The 21890-nt window shown below is 38.8% G+C and overlaps 1 protein-coding gene and 1 pseudogene across 1 annotated transcript in view; one reads left to right on the top strand and one right to left on the bottom strand.

Moving 5' to 3' along the window:
• The window catches only part of SEMA6A (semaphorin 6A), a 73006-nt gene that overhangs the window by 20179 nt on the left and 30937 nt on the right, over positions 1-21890 (top strand). Inside the window, exons 6-15 of the mRNA XM_007956722.2 lie at positions 1117-1207; positions 5314-5433; positions 6139-6227; positions 7381-7598; positions 12849-12980; positions 15429-15584; positions 17264-17440; positions 17770-17910; positions 17996-18076; positions 20268-20326. Of these exons, the coding sequence (XP_007954913.1) occupies positions 1117-1207; positions 5314-5433; positions 6139-6227; positions 7381-7598; positions 12849-12980; positions 15429-15584; positions 17264-17440; positions 17770-17910; positions 17996-18076; positions 20268-20326 (1264 nt within the window). The remainder of the gene's footprint in view (positions 1-1116; positions 1208-5313; positions 5434-6138; positions 6228-7380; positions 7599-12848; positions 12981-15428; positions 15585-17263; positions 17441-17769; positions 17911-17995; positions 18077-20267; positions 20327-21890) is intronic.
• On the bottom strand, positions 16465-16522 carry LOC122151691 (annotated as a pseudogene).

Genomic DNA, 21890 nt, shown 5'->3' with positions numbered 1-21890 from the left:
TCCAGATTTTCAAATTTGTTGGAATACAGTTCTTCATAGTATCCTGATATTATCCTTTTTATTTCAGCTGGTTCTGTTGTGATGTCACCCAAGAAATTTGGATTTTTATGTGAAATGTCTTTGTTTTAAAATTTGTGCTTAGTTTTTATTTACATTTTAATACTAAAATTGCTGAACAAAACTCATCTACATGCCAGTTACCATCTTTTGGGCCTGGGAAACGTAACGTCCAATGCCAGCTCCACTCCTAACTGCTTTTGACCTGGAAGAGCCCCTCAGCTTCTGGACCTCCATTTCCCATTTTATACCATTGGAGGCTGGAATGCATTTCTAACATGGTTTCCAGAACTAGCGTTCCATCATTCTGAAGTAGGTGCAGAAGCATCCATGGTTTTGCACCTTTGCTGATGCCATACTCTTCTGCCAGCTAAGCTGAGAAAAATTCCATTGTCTGTCTGTTGGGATGTAACCTACAAAGGCAGATCTCCTTAGGCAAAACAATACCAAAAACTGAGGTCAATCTCTGTAGAATTCATGACTCAAGAAATAATTGAGGTGATTGCCTCAGAAATTCCTTTTCCAAGAGAAAGGCACTTATTTCTAGATCATTTCAAAAGGATATTTGTAATCAACTTTTTGTAATGGTGAAAGAATCACACCCAAACCAAACCTACTGCCATCGAGTCAATTCCAACTCGCAGTTAACCCTATAGAACAGAGTAGACCTGTCCCATAGGATTTCCAAGGCTATAAATCCTATGGAAGCAGATTGCCACATTTTTCTCCTGCAGAGTGGCTGGTGGGTTCAAACTGACTTTTTTGTTAGCATCCAAATGCCTTAACCACTATAGCACCAGGGCTCCTTGAAGAGTCACACAGATATGACAAAATTTCCATGTTCCTAAGTGTAGAGCCTTGGTCAAGTGACTTAATTTCTGTAAATAAATGTCAGTTTCCTCATCTGAAGCCAATAGATATATCTCAGAGGGTATTTGTAGGGATTATTTGCAAGAATACATATGTATCACTTAGCACATTAAGTGTTTAATAAATATTAATTACTACTACTACTGTTTGTTGTGGTTATTCCTAATTAAGTTCTATGATTTTATTTAGATGGACACTTTGGAACCTTTTGGGGATGAATTTAGTGGAATGGCCAGATGCCCTTATGATGCCAAACATGCCAACGTTGCACTGTTTGCAGGTAAACGACCTGATTTCTTTATATTGCATTTGCTTTTGCATGTTTCAGCCTGCAGATCTGCTCTGGAGGATTCGTGGAGCTACAGTTGTACTTTGATTCTCAGGTGAATACTGTAATTAAAAATGTCTCTTCCATTTGTAATTAGTATAGAAATTGTGCTTTTGCTTCTCAAAAGAGACCTTTGCCACACTTACCCATGTTTTGTGCCTTCAGAAAAGGATAACAACATAACATTCTGGGTATGTCCTTTCTTGGTTAGGACATGTCTGGGCACAAATAATAGTAAATGTGAACTCCAACCAGGTTATGTCTTCCAATGGATATTTTGTTTAAAGTAGGGTAATCTTTGAGGTTGGTTTGAGTCAGTAGCTCAACAATATCATCCAAAATGCAACTCTTTCTCATTTCTCTGCTTTATATCCACTTTAGTACGAGACTGGCTGCTCTCTCCATCAGAGGATAATGGCTAGCCCAAATGGCATACGTGCTCTTGTTTTCACACATAGAAGGGAGAATTGCTTTGGAGCACACTCTCATATCTGTTAAGCCACTTGCTCAAAAGCTTGCAGCAAATCGGAGTCATAGAACTGATTAGTAGGCTCCATGCCTGTCTCTCACTAACGACTGTGGTAAGGGGTCTGGATGATGCTCAGTACCATAGATTGAGCCATAGTCCCTCCCTCTGCCCCATCTTTCTATTGAAAAAGATCTTAAGAGGTAGCAGATAAGGCATCATTTTCAGATTTAGTGGGATTTTTATGTGTGTGTATGTGTTTTAATTAGGAATTTATTTAGGAATTCATTGCCAGCTGTGTATGTGGAGGTGGGTGTAGGGAAATGTGCTGGTATAATAGCGATTGTTATAGCATGTAATAAAGCAGTTAGCTATAATTTCCATCACAACAGCTAAAAGCTGGCACATTCTAGCTGGATGAGGGACTTTAAGCCTTTGATTATAAAACAAGATTAGCTTCTGGCTCCTTGAGCCGCATCCTCAGTGACACCTATTTGTGATCCTGATTTTGCATTCACAGATTGTAGCAACAGTTTATGCCAAGTTAAGAAGAAAAGGTTCATCGGGTTCTTCACAGTATTATGGAAAGCAGCATTGTAAGAAACACAAACTCTTATAGACCTATTTATAAGCATGGCCAAGAGCAAGAGGGTTTGAACATATTCTCAATGACATAACTACTGCTGTAGCGCCACACACTTGGAACCTTCTCTAGTTAGTAGCATGGAAGATGTGGGCTGCAGTGAGAATTTAAATTTAATTGTAAACTGAAAAAGATGCCACCTTGTAGCCTCCCGAGGGAGAAAAAGGAGAAGGGGCAAAGTATTTACTATGAGCTATGTAGAGCAACTGGTGGTGCAGTGGTTAAGGCATTTGGCTGCTAACCAAAAGACTGGTAGTTCAAACCCACCAGCTGCTCCACAGAAGAAAGATGAGGCAGTCTCCTTCCATAAAGATTTATAGATTCATCCTTGATAGAGAGGGAAGACAATGTGGAACAAAACTCAAAATCATTTGGAGAAAAAAAAAAAGGGGAGGGGAGACCAGGTTTGCTAGTCTGATAGAGCCTGGTGGAACCACTGAGACTATGGCCCCTAGCTGCCCTTCATCTGGAATTGAACCCACACCCGTGGTTTCCAGCCAAACAGAAGACAGGCATATGAGTTGAACATTTACCTGAGGTAGATACATTCCTTGGAGAGTACAATCATTGAGAAAGAAGGGCTGCCTATGCACAGGGAGACAGCTTAGGGGGCAGGAGTCCATGGAGGGATGGACACTGGGAAGAGGTAACTATGGGGAGGAAGTGGGAGGGAATCGCATTGTGGTAAACTGTGGTCCATGACATGAGACAAAGTATATGTGAACTGCTGTATGGAAAGTGAATTTGCTCTGTAAATCTTCACCCAAATCACAATAATAAAATAAAATAAAATAAAAAAGATTTATAGATTCGGAAACACAATGGTTGTTATGAGTTGGAATCAATTCAGTGGCAGTGGGTTTGGTTTTGGTATACAGAGCAAGGTGCAACCAGTTGAAATGCTTGACCATTAAAAGTTCTTGTACAAAAGGTTGGTGCTTCAAATCCACCAGAGGCACCTTGGGAAGAAAGGCCTGGCAATCTATTTCCAAAGGTCACAGCCATGACAATCCTGTGAAGTGCGGTTCTACTTACTCGGCAGCGCTTGGGGTCTCCATAAGTCAGAATCAACATAAAATTAGTGGCAAAATTGGTTTGATCTCCCCTTCCCCCATTTTTATATGGAGCAAGGAGTTGCTGGTGGTGCTATCGGTTAATGTATTTGGGCTGCTAACTGAAAGGTTGATAGTTTGAGTCCCCCCAGAGGCACCTTGAAAGAAAGGCCTGGGGATCTACTTCTGAAAAACCAGCCATTGAAAACCCTGTGAAGTACAGTTCTCCTCTGACACATATGGGGTCACCATGAGTCAGAATCAACTCAACGGCAACTGTTTTGTTTTTTTCAGAGAGCAAATCACAGACGATAGTATTACGTACTATGACTGTAGCCCTCACCCCCTCAAAATATTAAGTTTATTTAAATACTTTATCATAGAAATGTTCAAAATCTCATAAAAGCTCAGCCTTTATTAATGGAAGATCATTGTTGCAACTAAATGATAGCCTTATTACCAAGAGTGACGGAAGAGTGCCCTGTTTTACATATAAGAGTTCTCATGGTATATCCAGTTTGAAATGAATGTGAAACAAGAAGTCCTAGAGAGTAGCTGAGAGGAATGACCTCTTCTCTCTTGTGCAAACCCCCACCACCAGCACACACACACAAATGTATATCTGTGTGAACTGGGCCTTTGACTGCATAAGGAAAGTTGTGCTTTGTAGATATGTGTTTTTCAAAGGAAAGTTTTGCCGACTGCAGTTCTAATCTAACCAAAATAGTCAACATTCGTTGATGTATGGGTTGTAGTGATGCAGATGTCAAAACAGCTCCAACTTGAACGAGAGAAAATTTCAGTTGTTAAGACTAAACGTGTGTATCAGTAATTTTGTTTGGGTATGTTTGGATAAAGTTTTTTGTTTTTGTTTTTTGTTTGTAAGCTATGATGTCTATCCCACAAGTGGAAATCCTTAAGGATCCTATGTTGTACATAAGTCACTTGGACATACAAGGAAAGAAAATATATAATTCATTCAAAATGAATGTGGGAAATAATTAAAAAGTTTTGAACATAATTATTGGTTCTATTTCATTTACATAGATTTAAATGTTCTAGAATATCCCAATTTGATTATTTGTGTTAAGAATGTTGAACCAAAAGTTTTGAGGATTAAGCTTCAATCTTCCTCATAGTCTTTTGACTTGGAAATAGCCTCAAATATGTCTCCCCAAAAGCATGAATTCATAAAGGCCAGGTTGAATTCTACATCACCCCTCTCTACCTTTTCTTCTTTGCTTTGGCATCTTGTATATCCGAATGTATTTAGTTTATGACTTTGGAAATGCTGAAGCCAATGTCTTTTATTTAAGCTAATAACAACAAAGAATGGCCGAGTTTCTGAGGTCAGAAGGGCAGGAACTCTCGAGATATAAATAGTTGCTAATTGGGATGAAATTTAGTCTGTCCTTTTCGTTTGTGGACCATTCTTCCACTCCCCTCATCTGCTCTGACTGAGAACCCATTATTTCTGCTTGTACTTAAAATTGCTGGTGATATGATCAACTCCTATCTTTCTCTGGATTGTCTCCTAATCCAGTTTACCACGGTGTGGTGATGGAGGCAGTGTCCAAGGGTCTTGGCCTTGGGATTTCAGTCAAGGTCCACCTAATCAAGTGAGGCAAAAACATTTTTCATTTACTTTGTTCCCTGAGCTGCTGCTGCTTAAAAATTGCCGTGCAATTTAAAAATGAAAAATGTTTCATCTCTCATGATCCCAATTAAAAATAGCTGGGAATGTGGGCCAAGTATTTTTCTAGCGACTTTTGAATTTTCCCCAGTTGTCCTATCTCATTTGCCTGATGTAGGAAAGCAATCTGGGGGATTTTGCTTTTGTTATTATTCTCGCTCCCCGACTGCCTTCCCCATTCACCGCTTTACTTATTCGTCTTAGATGGAAAGCTGTATTCAGCCACAGTGACTGATTTCCTCGCCATCGATGCAGTCATTTACCGGAGTCTTGGAGACAGCCCAACCTTGCGGACCGTCAAGCATGATTCAAAATGGTTGAAAGGTGAACAATTAAAAGGAGAAAAGAGGAGGGATGAGGAAAATACATATCTTGTGGGAGATTTAGTGTCTGGATGGACCAGACTGTAGTTTTCATTTTAGTAACAGCTTCTGACAGATAGGAAAATGTAAATTGCATCTTTTGCCTCAACTGATTTATTTACCTCCCTTTTTCCCTTCCCGTGAGTTTCTGGAGTATTAACAAAACTACCAGTGCCACTACAATAGAATACATTACATTCATCTTTCCCTGCCTCAAACTCTCATTTCAGTGTCCCACATGAAAAGAACTGAACAATTCATTCCTGGAAGGGGACAGGGGTTGGAGGCAATAGGGAAACTGGAAAAAAGCTATTCACAACCCTGAGTGAGTCAGGGTTGACAAGGAGATGTGTACAAAGTCCTTGCTGTAATAAGGTGATTCCATTGTGGAAAATAAAATTACAGAGGTATGCAAAAGTCATTTGTTCTTCATTGTGGATTATAACAGCTTCTGAAGAAAATAATTTATAGGCTCCAATATCTTTTGAAATCACCGGCACTGTCATGTATGAAGTCATTACAAATGGTTCCTGGTAACCAGTGTTTAATGGCCTTACCCTTTTAATTAATAAATTAATTCAATTTGATTGAAATTCTCAATTGATTAAAGTTCTTCTTTTAATTCTGCTTGACATGTCCCCCAATTAAAGTGCTCATTTGTCCACAGAGCCGTATTTTGTCCAAGCGGTGGATTATGGAGACTACATCTACTTCTTCTTTAGGGAAATAGCAGTGGAGTACAACACCATGGGAAAGGTAAGAGAGGAGGACATCTCTGGCTTCCTTTGTAACCTTTTCAGAAATCTGCTTTGGGGCTGATATTGTGAATGGCCTTGAAATTAGAACCATACATCTTAATGACAGGGTCATCATTTTGAGAAGAGCCAGCCACAAATTGCTGGATATGAAGCATTGTACTGTCTTAAAGGTCTACATATTTTCCCTTTTCTTTTAAAGTTATTGTGGCAGATATATTAACAACCAAAAAAATGATTGAAACTGTTTTTAAGTATACAATTCGGTGATGTTAATAGCATTCATCCTGTTATGCAACCATCACCACTCTCCATTTCTAAGTTTTTCATCACCTCACACAGAAATTCAGAACCCCCTAAAGATCACACCACCTCCCCATCTTCCCCTCTCACAACACCTGGTAACCAACAATAAACATTTGTATGCTTTGTCAGAAGAGTAACAGATTATTGAGAACCTCTTAAATATTTTTCTTGAAAATTTAATTGACAGATGTTTGATTGCTTTCATACTGAATTTCAAGTATCTTAAGATTTGGTTTCCAGGCATACTCAACAGCTTTTTCTTTTTAATTAAGTTGCTTGCCAGAGAGAAGGTAAATATCCAGTATCTTGAAGTAAAACTGAAAGTTCTGATTTTTGTCTTTATTGCAGAAAGCAATAGAACACTTAGGGGAATTACATTTCAGTTTTTTTTTTTTTTCCCAGAGAAAGCAGATCAAGGTCACTAAGGTAGAAAGCCTAAATAAAATGTCAGGGTGGCTTGTATAGTTAGAGGAACACAAACTCTAGAGTAAGAGTCTATGCCTATAGACAGCCAGTGAGGATGGCAGAGATGGTGCATACAAAGTGTGCTTTTGTTTGTGGAAATAAAAAGCTAAGCAGTCTGTATGGAAATGAGTTGATGTGGCTGGGAGCTGATCCCCTGAAGGATTTATGGCTCTGTATTAAATGCCACACAGCCTTATCTTTTAAAACATGCTGTTCCAATGCTGAGTTTCCTTTCTTTTTTTTTCCTTGCTACTGGTTTTAGAAACATGGGATAAAATTAAGCACCTTGTTGTTCTGTTTTTATTTTCAAAGAAAGGGAGATTCTGCTCAGATCTCCCCACAGAGTGTGTGCATTGCATTTTCTCTGTGTTTTTCCTCTGCAGGTAGTTTTCCCAAGAGTGGCTCAGGTTTGCAAGAATGACATGGGAGGGTCTCAAAGAGTCCTGGAGAAACAGTGGACATCTTTTTTAAAGGCTCGCCTGAACTGCTCAGTTCCCGGAGACTCTCATTTTTATTTCAATATACTGCAGGCAGTTACAGATGTGATTCATATTAATGGCCGTGATGTTGTCCTGGCAACCTTTTCTACACCTTATAACAGGTAACCATACCCTGTCTGTGTTGACCTCATCGGTTCTTCCTGTCTTCTTTTCCCAAGGGTTCACTTCTCATATACAGTATTCGCAACTGAAGGAAGAATTGCTGCTCATTATTTGTAGCTAAGACGCAATTAGCGTTTAATTTTCATCAACAAATGAACAGCATCAACATTATTAGACTAAAATTTTAGGAAAAGTAATCAGATAACTTATAACAATAACTTTTTTTTTATATGTCTGGCATGCAAACGCTTTTCACATGTTATTTATAAATCCCAATAATCCTGGAAACTGGATACTATTGTCTTCTTTTTACACTTAAGGAAATGAACTCAAAATATTGTACTACCTAGTCACAAGTAGCAAGTTGATGGAAGAGGAAGCTTTGGAACTCAAGAATTTTTCTCCTATCTCTTCCAGCTCATTTAGCTTTCTATTTGACTATTAAAATGTCTGTAACTGGAGTGGTGGGTGACTTTTGAAGTAAAACACTGGAAGTTTGTTAATACTGATACTATGGGGTAAAATTCACGATTGAAATGGCTTCATCTTATACCCCACCTTAGGAACCCCGGTTCTAGACCTCTCAGGGGAAATCACCCTCAGATAGTCTCACTCAACAAATAATAACATGACCAAGATCCCAATGACAGCATCATTGTCTAACTCTGGTGGACTGTAGTGAGGATTTATAAACCACCAAAACTTGCATCTAGAAATACTGAGTGACAGCCTGTTCATTCCTTTTTTTTTTTTTTAATTTAGATAATCTAAGACATAGAGCAATTAAATGCCACACTAACAATTGTTCCTAGAGCAGTGGAAAAAATATATACGAAGACTAATGGCTAGTGGGAAGGTAGGCATTATGTTCCCTAGTACTCATTTCTCCACTAAGCCAAATAGATCTCAGAGTTCTAGTGCCTTTGTGTGAAAATGGTCATAATTCTGGGTATGGTCATGAGGTCTAAATACTCAAGCTGTGTTCTTGTGTTTATGTAGAATGCTGTATTTTCTATATGAATATCTTCCTTTACAAATAATACTGCTCTGCTTTGGATTATAGTTTTTACAAAGACTTTTAAGAACTCAATGAGTACCTACATGACAGCAACATAAATGTTGAGATGGAGCATAACATCTAGAAAGAAATGTTTAAGAAATAAAGCCTGAAACAGTGCAAGTTAAAGGATGAAATAATGTTCCTCAATTATATGAGGGAAAGAGTTGAGAATTGCCAACTGGGAATGTAAAAAGGTACAGCCACTGTGAAAACAGTCAACAGTTCCTCAAAAAGTTAAACGTAGAATTACAATATGACCCATCAGTTTCACTCCTAGGTATACCCAGAAATATTGAAAGTAAGGACTCAAATAGATTTTTGTACACCAGTGTTCACTGCAGAACTATTCACCATGGCAAAAGATGGAGTCAACCCACATGTTCATCAAGAGATGAATGGATAACCAAAATGTGATATATATTAATACACACATACATGCAATAGAATATTATTCAGCCATAGAGGGAAATGAATTTCTGATCATACAACATCATGGATGAACCTTGAAAACATTATGCTAAGTGATATAAAACATTATGCTAAGCAGGGAGAATGGGGAGTTATTGCTTAAGGGATACTGAGTTTCTGTTCGGGGTGATGAAAAAGTTTTAGAAACAGATAGTGGCAATGGTTGCACAACATTGTGAATATAATTTATGTCATTGGGTTGTGTAATTAAAAATGGTTAAAAATTTTAAAAAAGAGTACCCCATTAAAAATACATAAAAATATGAACCCGTGTTTCAGCAAGAAGTTTTCACTTAGGTTTAAGTGCATTTTGACCACCTGTTGGGATTGTTAGACTTGAGATAAGGAAAGTTTCAAAAACTCAGGCCTTGTTTTTCTAAGTCAGATCCCATCTATTTAGGACTGTCAAAAACATATACTGTCATGTAGAGTGGGATGCAGGGGCTGGTAGAATTTATGAGCACTTTTGTAATTTATCTTTTTTCTTTGGGGGAGAGGGTATTTTGTAATTACTATACAGTAGTAGGTTCCTGAGTATTGTGCATACTCTATTTAAAGTATTTTCTGAAAAGGCCCCAAGAAACATCCCCTTAGCACATGCTTATGCAGTATCAGAAAACCTATTTGTTCGGTAAAATCAGAAAATGGTAATCTATCTTCCCAGTTTAAAAATATGCATGCCTATTTTCTTTCTTTCTTTTTTTTTTAATTGTGATTTGGGTGAAGATTTACAGAGCAAATTCACTTTCCATACAGCAGTTCACATATACTTTGTCTCATGTCATTGACCACAGTTTACCATAATGCAACAGCTCCCCTCCCACTTCCTCCCCATAGTTACCTCTTCCCAGTGTCCATCCCTCCATCCTCTCCTGCCCCCTGAGCTGTCTCCCTGTGCATAAGCAGCTCTTCTTTCTCCCATGATTGTTCTCTCCAAGGCGTGTGTCTACTTGAGGTAAGTGTTTAACTCACATGCCTGTACTTTGTTTGGCTGACCCATCAATTTCACTCCTAGGTATACCCAGAAATATTGAAAGTAAGGACTCAAATAGATTTTTGTACACCGGTGTTCACTGCAGAACTATTCACCCTGGCAAAAGATGGAGTCAATCCACATGTCCATCAAGAGATGAATGGATAACAGGTGTGGGTTCAATTTCAGAACTGAAGGGCAGCTAGGGGCCATAGTCTCAGTGGTTCCACCAGGCTCTATTGGACCAACAGACCTGGTCCCCACATTCTTTTTGTTTTTCCCTCCAAATGATTTTGAGTTTTGTTCCACATTGTTCTCCCTCTCTATCCAGGATCTCCTACATAGATCCCCTTCCAAGTGGATGACAGTGGTAGCCAGGCACCATCTAGTTCTTTTGGTCTCATAGTTGTATAGGTTGCAGATTGGATGGTGTACCAGTCGCTAGGACTAATTGTTTCCATTCATTTTGGTTTTCTTATGCATGCCTATTTTCATCCATAAATTATAGTTCTCTCTGGATTTACTCACTTTCTTTTCATCCTTGTTCACTCCATCCGCCACATATGCAAACCTGGCCATGTCAGATTGTTCCAAATCCCTTAGAGCTTTCTCTTTGGCCTGAAGATAAATCCCAAGTTCCTGGGCATGACATGAAAACCCCTTAATGGTCTGATTCCATCTCCTCCTTCAGCTCATCTCCCATCTTCTGCCACATTGTCCATGTCACAGGCCTGCTGCAGCTAAGAGCCATTTCTTGAAGTGCCATACTTTGTTCATGCCCTGCTCTCTGCCAGGGCTGCCCTCCATCTCACTTCTGCCTGTGGAAATCCTAAGGGTGCACCAAGTCGCAGCTCTAGAGTGACTTCCATGGGACTTTGTACATACCTCTTTTATTCGTTGCTCGTTGTACATACCTCTTTTATTCATGCTCTTTCCAGATTGTCCTGGAGTTGTTGTTATTGCTTGTTTTTCATTCAATAACAAGTTGTTGTTATTGTAATTATTTGCCCCATAGTGAACTGTGATCCAACTGAGAGTAGGAACTCTATACTGTTTATGGAACATCTACTGAATGCGATATATTAGAATTTCCATTAATATATATTTCCAAAAATATATATTCCAAAATAGATGAATAGAAGGAGGAAAAGAAGGAAGGGAAAATGTAAAGAAGGAAAGGGGGAAGGGAAGAAAGTAGAGAAGAAAGAAGAAAGGATTTCACAAGCAATTCTAATCTTGGGAAGATTATAAAACCCTGTGGTGTCTTAAGTTATTACAAGATGTATCATAAAATTCTTCAAGCAGTACTTACTCTGTTTTATTATATATAGGTAAATATATCCACCTGTCACTATCAAGAAAGAGAATGGGAAGAGATTCTTATAAAAGAAAATAAATAATGCCAGGCTTCTGAAATTCCAACACAAATGGTGATCCCTGTTTTATAAATTCAATTCTGTGAATAATATATATAATGCATCCTTTATAAAAAGATAATCCTTTAAATTTTCCCTATTAATCCTTCCACCTTGTTTTCAATAAGCTTTTTATCTTCTCTCTACTTCTTACTTTATTAGTAATACTTCAATAATTGTGTTATGAAATTAAAGACAGCTAAAAATTCCCCATACCATTTAAGAAGTGATTTCCATATCCTTTCAACATATGTAAAATCCAGAGTAAATTGTTCGCTCAGCCCAGATGATGTTCCCACGCTGCAAAGCACCTGTGTCCCTTGCCCTGGGTGCTTTTGTAATGGAGTGGCCCCCTACCTTAAAAACCTAATTACAGTGCTTGGGCAGTGTTTCCTACCATATATTTTATCAAAATCAAGTACCTACTATAGTCAAAAATAAATATGGGTTCAAATGTAAACAATGTACCCAGAAGAATGAATTATTCATGCCTTTCCACCATTGATGGAAAGAAAACTCTCCATGTCCTCCCAGGAGGCAAGGATGTAATTATAGGTGGAGATTACTATGATTATTATTATTTAGCATAGTGCCTAAGGCACTTGACTGCTAACCAGAAGGCTGGCGGTTCAAACCCACCAGCCACTCCTCAGAAGGAAAACTGGGCAATCTACTTCCGTAGTGATACTCCTTCAGAAACCCAAAGAGCGGGCACTATGAGTCAGATCTGACTCGATGGCAGTGAGTTGTTTAGTGAGTAGAGTACTTTATTTGCAGAACACTGGCACTTTTGTTTTATGCAAATAAATAAGAAGTAAAAATTTGAATGTATCGTCACTAATATAAAATATGTGTGGGTTCCCTCCACACACTTTCTCATACCCTGAGTTCTTAGCTTAAAGAACCAAATTCAAAAAGCATGTATGGACATATCACTAATGTTAGAGATGCAGAATATTCTCCAGAGATTTTATCTTTGGATTATCGATGATAATTAATATCATGGAATTCAAGAAACTTCTAAATCATCAGCTCAAAAATTCTGCCTTTGTAAACAACAGCAGTCTCCATAGGGAGTGAAGACATGAAGAAATTTTTTTTCTCCCTTTGAGTTTGCTGGAGTTAGCCCTTTCTTTAAGTCCACTGGTGCAAGTTTCATTGAAAACACTCAATGAAAACATTCACTTTATGCACCAAGATCACTTCCATTCATAGTCTTCGGGGTATAAACTTTAAATTTCAACTGCCTGTAACAGGAACATTCCCATGGAGTATGTTTTGCAAACTATACATAACTGCCGAGTAATGCTTTTTGTGAAATGTCATGTTACAGCATCCCTGGGTCTGCAGTCTGTGCCTATGACATGCTTGACATTGCCAGTGTGTTTACTGGGAGATTCAAAGAACAAAAGTCTCCGGATTCCACATGGACACCAGTTCCTGATGAACGAGTGCCTAAGCCCAGGTACATGTGAAGATTTATAAGGCAATTTTAAGCTTCCAGACCTTGAGCCATGCTCTTCTGATAGTGACCATCCTGTATGAACAACATACGGGTGCTTTCCATGCTGGCCATGTGAATACACATGCTGAAAGGATGGAAAGGGCTATAGTCTTTTGCTCGCCCTCTACATTGGCAACCTGTCCACTGTAATCTGAGAATGAAAGGAAATGTTTGGTCCACACAACTCCATTGGCCTGTAGGTGGTGAAACTGAGGCCCAGAGAGGTAAAGTGTATTTTACAAGCTCACAAAGCTGGGTAGATTATTTCTACTTTTCCTCCCTGGTTCCATTCAGTTTTATAGAGGTACATGAGCCCTGGTGGTACAACAGTTAAAACACGTGGCTGCTAACTGAAAAGGGACAACTCAAACCCACCCAGTGGATTCACCGGAGAAAGACCTGGTAATTTGTTCCTGTGAAAAGATTACAACCTAGAAATCCTGTGGGGCAGGTCTCCTTTGCCACAGCGGTTCACTATGAGTCCCAAATCAACTGATGTATGTCTTTTATACCTAATAAAGTATGAATTTTAAGTGGTATCCCCTAGATCTTGTGACCAGACCAGGTTTGACCTGAACATAAGACTCCAGGCCAACGGCAGGAAGAGCCCAGCAGGTACAGAGCATCATTAGGTTATCTCTGGTCTACCAGGTTCTAGTTTGTTTCGTGTCTAGATGGAGTGCAGAGTCCCATTGTCCCTGAATTGCACCCTACAAGTGCTTTCATAGGGAACCTTTGATCCAGAGACCTCTTGGTCCTACATAATCTGCTTCCTTATCTTCAATACATTCTTTCTAAGTAGGACAGGAGTGGGACTCTCTCCTCAACCCTGTGCTTGCCTTTTCTATGTGACACACTTTCCATACCTCCATTATAGCATTTGCAATTTTAGTTATACAGAAGCAGCTGTGTGACTGCCTTCCCCCACTGAATTTCTGAGCCTCTGGAAGGAAGCCCAGTGATTTATTATTTTGTGTTTTTTGCACCTAGCTCCCTCCCTTAACCTCCAATCCTCCACACAAATTACCTAGCCCAGTACATTTGAACTAACTTAGAGAATGTAAACCTCTATATCCAAGGAAGAAACCCATGCTATTCCTAAATCTTGATCACCTGAATTATCTCACATGTGCACACTTTGTTGCTTATGGATAGCAGACAAGGTGCAAAAATCACACCTGGTCAACTTCATTCATTTTCTAAGTAAGTGCTGGAGAGAAAAGGCACTGACTTATTTTAGCTACCCTCTAGATAAGCAGAAAGCAGAGTTAAGCCTGGAGGGTCAGGTTTCAGAGAGCACTGATTTAATAAAATCTCCTCTGTATGTGAAGACGCTTTAAACTTGAAGGGAGTTTCTAACCATGTCAGTGAGTTGACCCTGATCTCTCCACATGTTCGCTGTGCTCTTCTTACAGACAATCAGAGTTCACTGAGCTGCCTGGGTTAGTACCCTGAAAACCAGTTTCCATCGAGTGAACTCCAACTCATTGTGACCTCCTATGTCAGAGTAGAGCTAGCCTTCAAGAGTTTTCAATGGCTGATTTTTCTGAAGGAAATTGCCAGGCTTTTCTTCCAAGGCACCTCTGGGTGAACTCAGCTTTCAGCTAGCAACCAAGTATGCTAATGATTGCACCAACCAGAGACTCCTAGCACCTGGAAGCAGGGTAGAACTGAAAAACATCAGCTACGTGAGAGCTAGTCATGCCTGTGTTGTGGGGACCCAATTCCTTCTCCTGTGCCAGTGGGTAAACCAGCTGCCCTTAGATAGGACTAGCTCGTGTATTTCCCTGGTCTGAATTTAATGGGGTGTTCATTGATTTCTGAAACCATAGACTTTTTAATAAAAATGAATTTTCAATGTCATTGTTCAATTACAGGAAGTGACGTTTGGGAAAAAATCTTTAGCATAATTGGTTTTTCATACCTGTCATAATCAAGCAAAAATCAAAACCAGTCATTGAACTTTGCTGGTATGCACCCTGAAACCATTTTGAAGGCCTTTGTTTTTGAGAGTTGTTTTAAAAAAAAAAAAAGTTCTCTCCTTCTACAAAGCAAATGCCTAAAGAATGTCTGCTGGGGTTTTAGGATGAGTAGTGCCGTCCCTGAGATATGTGCAAACCACGAACTTGTTCACTTGTTCCAAGCTCCATCACTGCTTACTGGGGTTTATTTGTGCTGCTGGGAGGAAGCCAAGCTGCCCCTGGCTGAGGCTCCCTCTGGAATGAAGAGGCGGCCCAGAGGAAATCTAAGCATGTTTTATTTGGTGGCATTCGGCATTGTTCAACTTCCTCTTCTCAGCCTGTGGCACATTCTCCCTTATGCCAGATGCTTAGAGAAGCAGTTCATTCAAAGAATTTGCCATAAGGCAAGAAATAAGCTCCCTCCCTCCCACTCTTTGTTTCATTTTAGGCCAGGATGCTGCGCTGGCTCATCCTCCTTAGAAAAATATGCAACCTCCAATGAGTTTCCTGATGATACTCTCAACTTCATCAAGACGCATCCGCTCATGGATGAGGCGGTGCCTTCCATTATCAACAGACCATGGTTCTTGAGAACGATGGTCAGGTAGGTGGCTGGCAAACCAAGTTCTAGGTGGGTTTCCCTGCCTCCTTCTCACACTCAGAGAACCATCCATTCTTTGAAATACCACAAACAGCTTCTGTTATCCTGGGCATTGATTCAGCTATGAAATGCTGACAGGTTGAGTGGATGCCATCAAACCCCCATAGACACATTGGCAAGATATCCTGTATTTCCTGGGTATTTAGACACTTGCTAGCTTTTAGAGGAAATGAAGATGCTTCTTCTGAGTTAGTCTATTAACCAAATCTGTGCAAAGATCTCCAACTGATGGAGAGTCAGTCAATACCTCTTTGATAACCACATCCTGTTGGTTGTTTGGTTACAAAGAGGTCCCTGGATTGTTAGTTTGCAAAAGGACTCTAGATGTCACATTTGCACTAGTATGCCCGCATGAAGGATTCATGTTTGATATTCTTTATCTGAAGTGGTGGCCAACAGAGAAGGGATAGATAACTAATTTGAGATCTGCAATCACCTTTATGTTTTTCCTTTTTTTTTTCTTCTTTTTGTTGTGTTTTAGGTGAAAATTTACAGGAAAATTAGTTTTCCATTCATCCATACAAACACAATTTGTTTCCTGACATTGATTGCAGTCCCCAAAATGTAACAGCACTCTTCTCACTTCTTTCTTATGTTCCCCATTTCCATTTATCCTTGTTTCCTGTCCCTTCCTGTCTTCTGAGCTTTATCCCTGGGCAAATCCTGCCCTTTCAATCTCATGTGGTTGATTGTCCTTTATATTTATTAAGAGTTTGTTTCCAAACATATCAAAAGGCTTTTGAAGTACCATCCAATTGTGCCAGTAATCAAATAAAATGTTAATTAATTTTACCTCCTTTTTTTCCTTTTATTTATTTTTTGTTAGGGTGGTGATCTTCCTGCAAACCTGCTAGACAAATTCTAAAAGAACTATAACAGTACCTCCATTTCTTACATCATGACTTTATTGAGAGGTGCTAAAGTACTATGATGACTCTTGCCCATAAGATTAAAAAAAAATCATATATAACTTGCAGGAGGGTCCATGTTTTCTAGTTGCTGCCATAGTACTTAGGAGAAATAGGTATCCACGGAATGTTGAATGATCAGAAGATCTCACAGAAAGAGGATGCCTATTGGGACTTATTCTAGGCATGTGGCTTTCCATGAATCTTGCTTGGCTGGTGCACCTTTATGTTTAGTGGAAGTGCCACCAACTGTCTGCTTCTCCATCCTTCAGAACTCTCAGCTCCTGCATATACAATTGAAAAGCTTTCCAATCTGACATTGTTTTTTACAAGGCTTTACACCTCAGAGAATGAGTTTGGATAAATGGTAGCATTGCTTTCTTGTCAATGTTAAATGATATATTCAAAGGAGATATCAGCTTTTCCTTGTTGCTCATGGAACAGATAATTGCTGAGTGATTTCAGACAGTTACAGCTGTCTATTTATTGTGGAACTTGGCCTCCACACACACATACCTGTTTCCTCTCCTTTGGAGCCATACTAATGGTCTGCATATGGAAATAAAGGGTCAGAACAGTTTGAGCATTATTGATGTACTAAATTTTTGTTGAAGCTATTACTAGAAAGCTATGTCAAAGTAGTTTGAAGTGGAAAAGGAGATAATTTAATGATAGACCAACAAAGAGATAAAAAATGTGATCCTGTTATTCTAGATACCGCCTGACCAAAATTGCAGTGGACATGGCTGCTGGGCCCTATCAGAATCACACTGTGGTTTTCCTGGGATCAGAGAAGGGAATCATCTTGAAGTTCCTGGCGAGGATAGGAAATAGTGGTTTCTTAAATGACAGCCTTTTCCTGGAGGAGATGAGCATTTATAACCCTGAAAAGTGAGTGGAGTGTTTGTGTCTTTCATAGTAATAACTTGTTATGCTATTATACCCCCTTTGATTCAGAAAAAATCATGGAAGATTTGGGTTGTATGCATTTTTAAATGATTTTTTATGTTACTTATAAAAATCTTGTAACACACAGTAAACATTATTTTCTTCTTGCCAGTAATTGTGTGTGTGTGTGTATGCACATAATTTCCATCTTCAGTTAGACAGAAAAAATTAAGAAATCACTTGTGGCTGTGAGGTAAGGTGGGGTATGAGGATGGTAGCAGAGGAAAACTGACCTAAGAGTATAAATATGATATCCTGCCTTATAAAATTAGGTGCAGTTATGATGGAGTAGAAGACAAGAGGATTATGGGCATGCAGCTGGACAAAGCAAGCAGTTCTCTGTATGTTGCGTTCTCCACCTGTGTGATTAAGGTTCCCCTTGGCCGATGTGAACGTCATGGGAAATGTAAAAAGTAGGTGTTTTTCCTCATTGACCATTAAAAGTCCACATGATTAGAAAGGATTCCTAGGTAGCTCATGATCATCCTCTTCCTGCAGAACCTGCATTGCCTCCAGAGATCCATATTGTGGATGGGTAAAGGAAGGAGGTTCCTGTGCCCATCTGTCACCCAGCAGCAGGTAAGGAGCCCACGATGTGGGAGAGGGTAAGATGGCCTTCGGCTGATACGCATGCCAGATATACAATTAGCTATACTCATGCACACCACTGCCACCCAGCCTTCTCTGCGCCAACCTCACCAAAGGGATTTCCAGACATTCTTCCTCTTTTCCTATATAGAACCCCACAACATCACATGTGGCAGATCTCCAACTGATTCACCATCCCCAGACTGATTAAAAACACAGAGAAAGGAAACACAGTGGACTTCTAAGTATTCTCTAGAGAGACAGACAAGAAGGTGCATGCCTTGTTCCTCACAGTACAAGAGTAGCAGAGAAAAGGAGCAATAGGATTCAATTAGATTACTGATGTGGTTCGTCCAGCCCTAGCAAAACTGGCTCTTTTAATTGACTGTGCAGGTCTGAGGAGAAATGGCAGAGCATTTGTTAACAATGCATTTATACAGCAAGTATGGTGTATACATCCAATAAACCTTTCTCCTGCACTGCAGAACAGTTGACCCTATTACTTCATAGGCCATCAATCAATTCTTGGCAATTCTCCAGCAGATCAGCTAGATCAGGCCAGTCTACCATGCCTGTGATTTTGGTGCTTAAAATTCTTACCCTAGCTTTAAATGTTGAGATAGCATTGGTTAAGAGGTTTCTTTTTATGTTTTTACATCATTGGATGTGAAATCTAAAATAACATTTGGAAACGTATTTAATGCATGTTCTTGACAGGTTGTGGCAACTCAAGGAATGTACCATACGGCAGCAAAGACCTTTCCTAGCTTCTCCATCAACCTACCCAGATCCAAAGAAGGATCAGAAACATCACATTGCTCTAAGCCTCCTCTCCCATTTTAGAAAAACTAGACAAACAGACAAAAGGACCTATCTGATGATCACCACTTGTATAATTTGAGGAAAAGTATTCCCATAAACAGAGCTAATGATAACTGTAAAATCTGACCTGGAAATTTGATTAACAGAAAGAATTGACTCATTATATTTTATTAGAGCATCTTTACATGTAACAATATTGATGTTCTATAATGCTAGAGCTTCCTATCTTTTTATGAGAACCCTTGAGTTGAAGTAAGAAAGAATCATAAAGCACAGTAAGGAAAGGTAAGAAATAGCCTGTGTCCTTTATATCTTCCAGGTGTGATCAAGGTAAAGGGACTGATTTTTAAAAATTATTTTTTTAAATCAACATCAGAAGTCCAAGATAGTTGTCTTAGGGGTCTACATACGTATTTTGGTTGACACTGGCATTGCTCAAAATATGTGGAATTCCTTGTGGGGAGTGGGTTTCAGGGCCTGATGAATATTTTGCTTTTCATTTGGTTTAGAAATTTTAAAGCTATGGGGATAAATTTGATTTTTAACACAGCAAGAGACATTGGAAAGTAAATATGGTGGATTATTAGATCAAAGGGTGATTTTTCAAAATAAATTAGTTTTCCCATATGGCTCATATATAAACTCCAAAGGCATTCGCAGAAGACGAGTTTCACTTATATTGTGGGAATAAACAGTTTATTTCCAAAAAAAAAAAAGGCACTACTCCTTTGGATGTTTGGATGTTTCAGGCATACTTGTTTAAAAAATAGAAATAGATGATATTAAAACTGGTCTTATTAATTTTACTTAGCTGATACAGCTCAATGGTGACCTGCTGGGCATCTTAAAACATGAGCATATGGAGAAGCTTGAGAGCAAGACTCCTGAGGGTCAGGGGTAGGACTAGAAACAACCAAGTACCTTAAGGGTCTCAACAAATGGTACCACCAGGTCCTACATTGGCCACTTGTATGGACCAGAGGCCTTTTTACCTTAAACCAAGTTATTGGTAAGAAAAGAAATACATAAATAGAAGGAAAGAATGGAATTGAAGAGGACAAATGTTTGAAAAGTTACTCAGAGAAGTAAAAGAAGGATATTAATAATCTACAAACTAACTAATAATATCTTAATTAACTGCTTAAACCCTGGCTTCTCTTTGGAGATCCACTTAGGACTCATTTCTATAAACTTCAGAGAGAAAGATTCAAGCTGTTATCTATTTCTTTTTTGCACCTGCCACTCAATTTATCACACTGTGTTGTTTTCTTTAGTGAAACTTAAAACTCATTCCCAAATAATGACTCACATTATTGTTTGTTTCTTTCTTTCCCTCTTATTTATTTATTTTTTTTTTAAGACTGACTTTTGAACAGGACATAGAACGCGGCAATACAGATGGTCTGGGAGACTGTCATAGTAAGTAAAGCTTTTTACCCATGTTTATCTTTGAGCAAAGATGCTTTTATAGAATGGCTTAGAAACACTACCTCACATGTGGTACTGAGTGCAGCTGGCATGAAAGTATACATAAATAACAGAAACCATCTTTTAAATAACAAACTTAAAACTAGTGTGTTTAAAACCAGTGTTGTCAATGTTTTTGCTGTAAATGCTGACAGTTAATTTTGTTATTATAGTACTGTGGAACAAATTCAGCTCTCAAGGATATCAATTATAGCAGAGCAGTCAGTTATATCAGCATTTCCATGGTAAAATCACAGTGCTGCTTTTTTCAAATGTGCTATAACACTGTAAGTTTTAGCCAAATAATAAGTTGATCAACCAAAAAGGTTGATCTCTGTACTCTAGCTCTCTGATTGAGTGCCATTGCTTTATTCTTTGTGTACATATTGACTATCATAAGTAATTATTTTTTAAAAGTTAGATTCATATCTGTTACCATTTAAGGTAGAAAAAAATTCAGAAATAACCCATTAAGTCCAAGGTGATTCAAAATAACCTTTTAAAAAGAAGTTAACCTACTATCTAAATTCAAAGTTTATTTCAGAGGTCCTTTAACCTTTTGGAACTTTATAATTCCACTTTCAAGGAAACACCCTGAAGTGTTCAACTCCTCTACCAGATCTCCTTATACGTATATACACACACGTTTTGAGGTGTGTGTGTGTGTGTGTGTGTGTGCATAAGGAACTCTAGTGGTGCAGTACCTAAGGCATTTGACTGCTACCCAGAAGGTTGGTGGTTCCAACCCACCAGCTACTCAATGAAAGGAAGACAGAGCAATCTACTTCTGTAAAGATTTACTGCCTCAGAAACTCAATGGTGGTTGCTATGAGTCAGAATCAACTCAATGGCAGTGGATTTTGTTTTGGTTTTGCTGTGTCTGTATAAATGAACTTAATTAGCTGACTTTAATGAATCATTTTCATCATAATTTTATAATCCAGTGGTATGGCATGTATATAAAAATAGGAGTATAGGTAGATATTGAATATGAATTTGTATATATGAAAATACACACGTTTATTACTACCTCAATAAAACTTCCACTACACTTGTAAACTCACACCCCTATCTGTGTCCTCAGGCAAAGCAACATACAGAAATCTCTGTTCTAGCCCCAGTTAAACCCTCAGATTCCAAGCTAAAGATTTACTCTCTCTATTCCTGGGGTGGGAGCTCTGGTGGTGTAGTACCTAAGGCATTTGACTGTTAAACAAAAGGCTGGTGATTCAAACCTACCAGCCACTTCTCGGAAGGAAGGTTGGGCAATCTACTTCCATAGTGATACCACCTTGGAAACCCAAGGAGGGGTCACTATGAGTCAGATCCGACTCGGCAGTGAGTTTCTTTTTCTTTATATAGATAAAGACATAAACATGTATACAGATATAGATATAGATATAGACATAGATATAGATATATACCATAGTGATACTGCCTCGGAAACCCAAGGAGGGGTCACTAAGAGTCTGGGCAGACTCAATGGCACATAACAACAACAGTAAATATAACTTTA

This window comes from Orycteropus afer, unplaced genomic scaffold, assembly GCF_000298275.1.
Source record: "Orycteropus afer afer isolate SDZICR_OR568_19922 unplaced genomic scaffold, OryAfe1.0 scaffold00654, whole genome shotgun sequence".
NCBI lineage: Eukaryota > Metazoa > Chordata > Mammalia > Tubulidentata > Orycteropodidae > Orycteropus > Orycteropus afer.
Note: the sequence above shows the minus strand (reverse complement) of the source record. Positions and strands in the feature narration are given on the sequence as shown.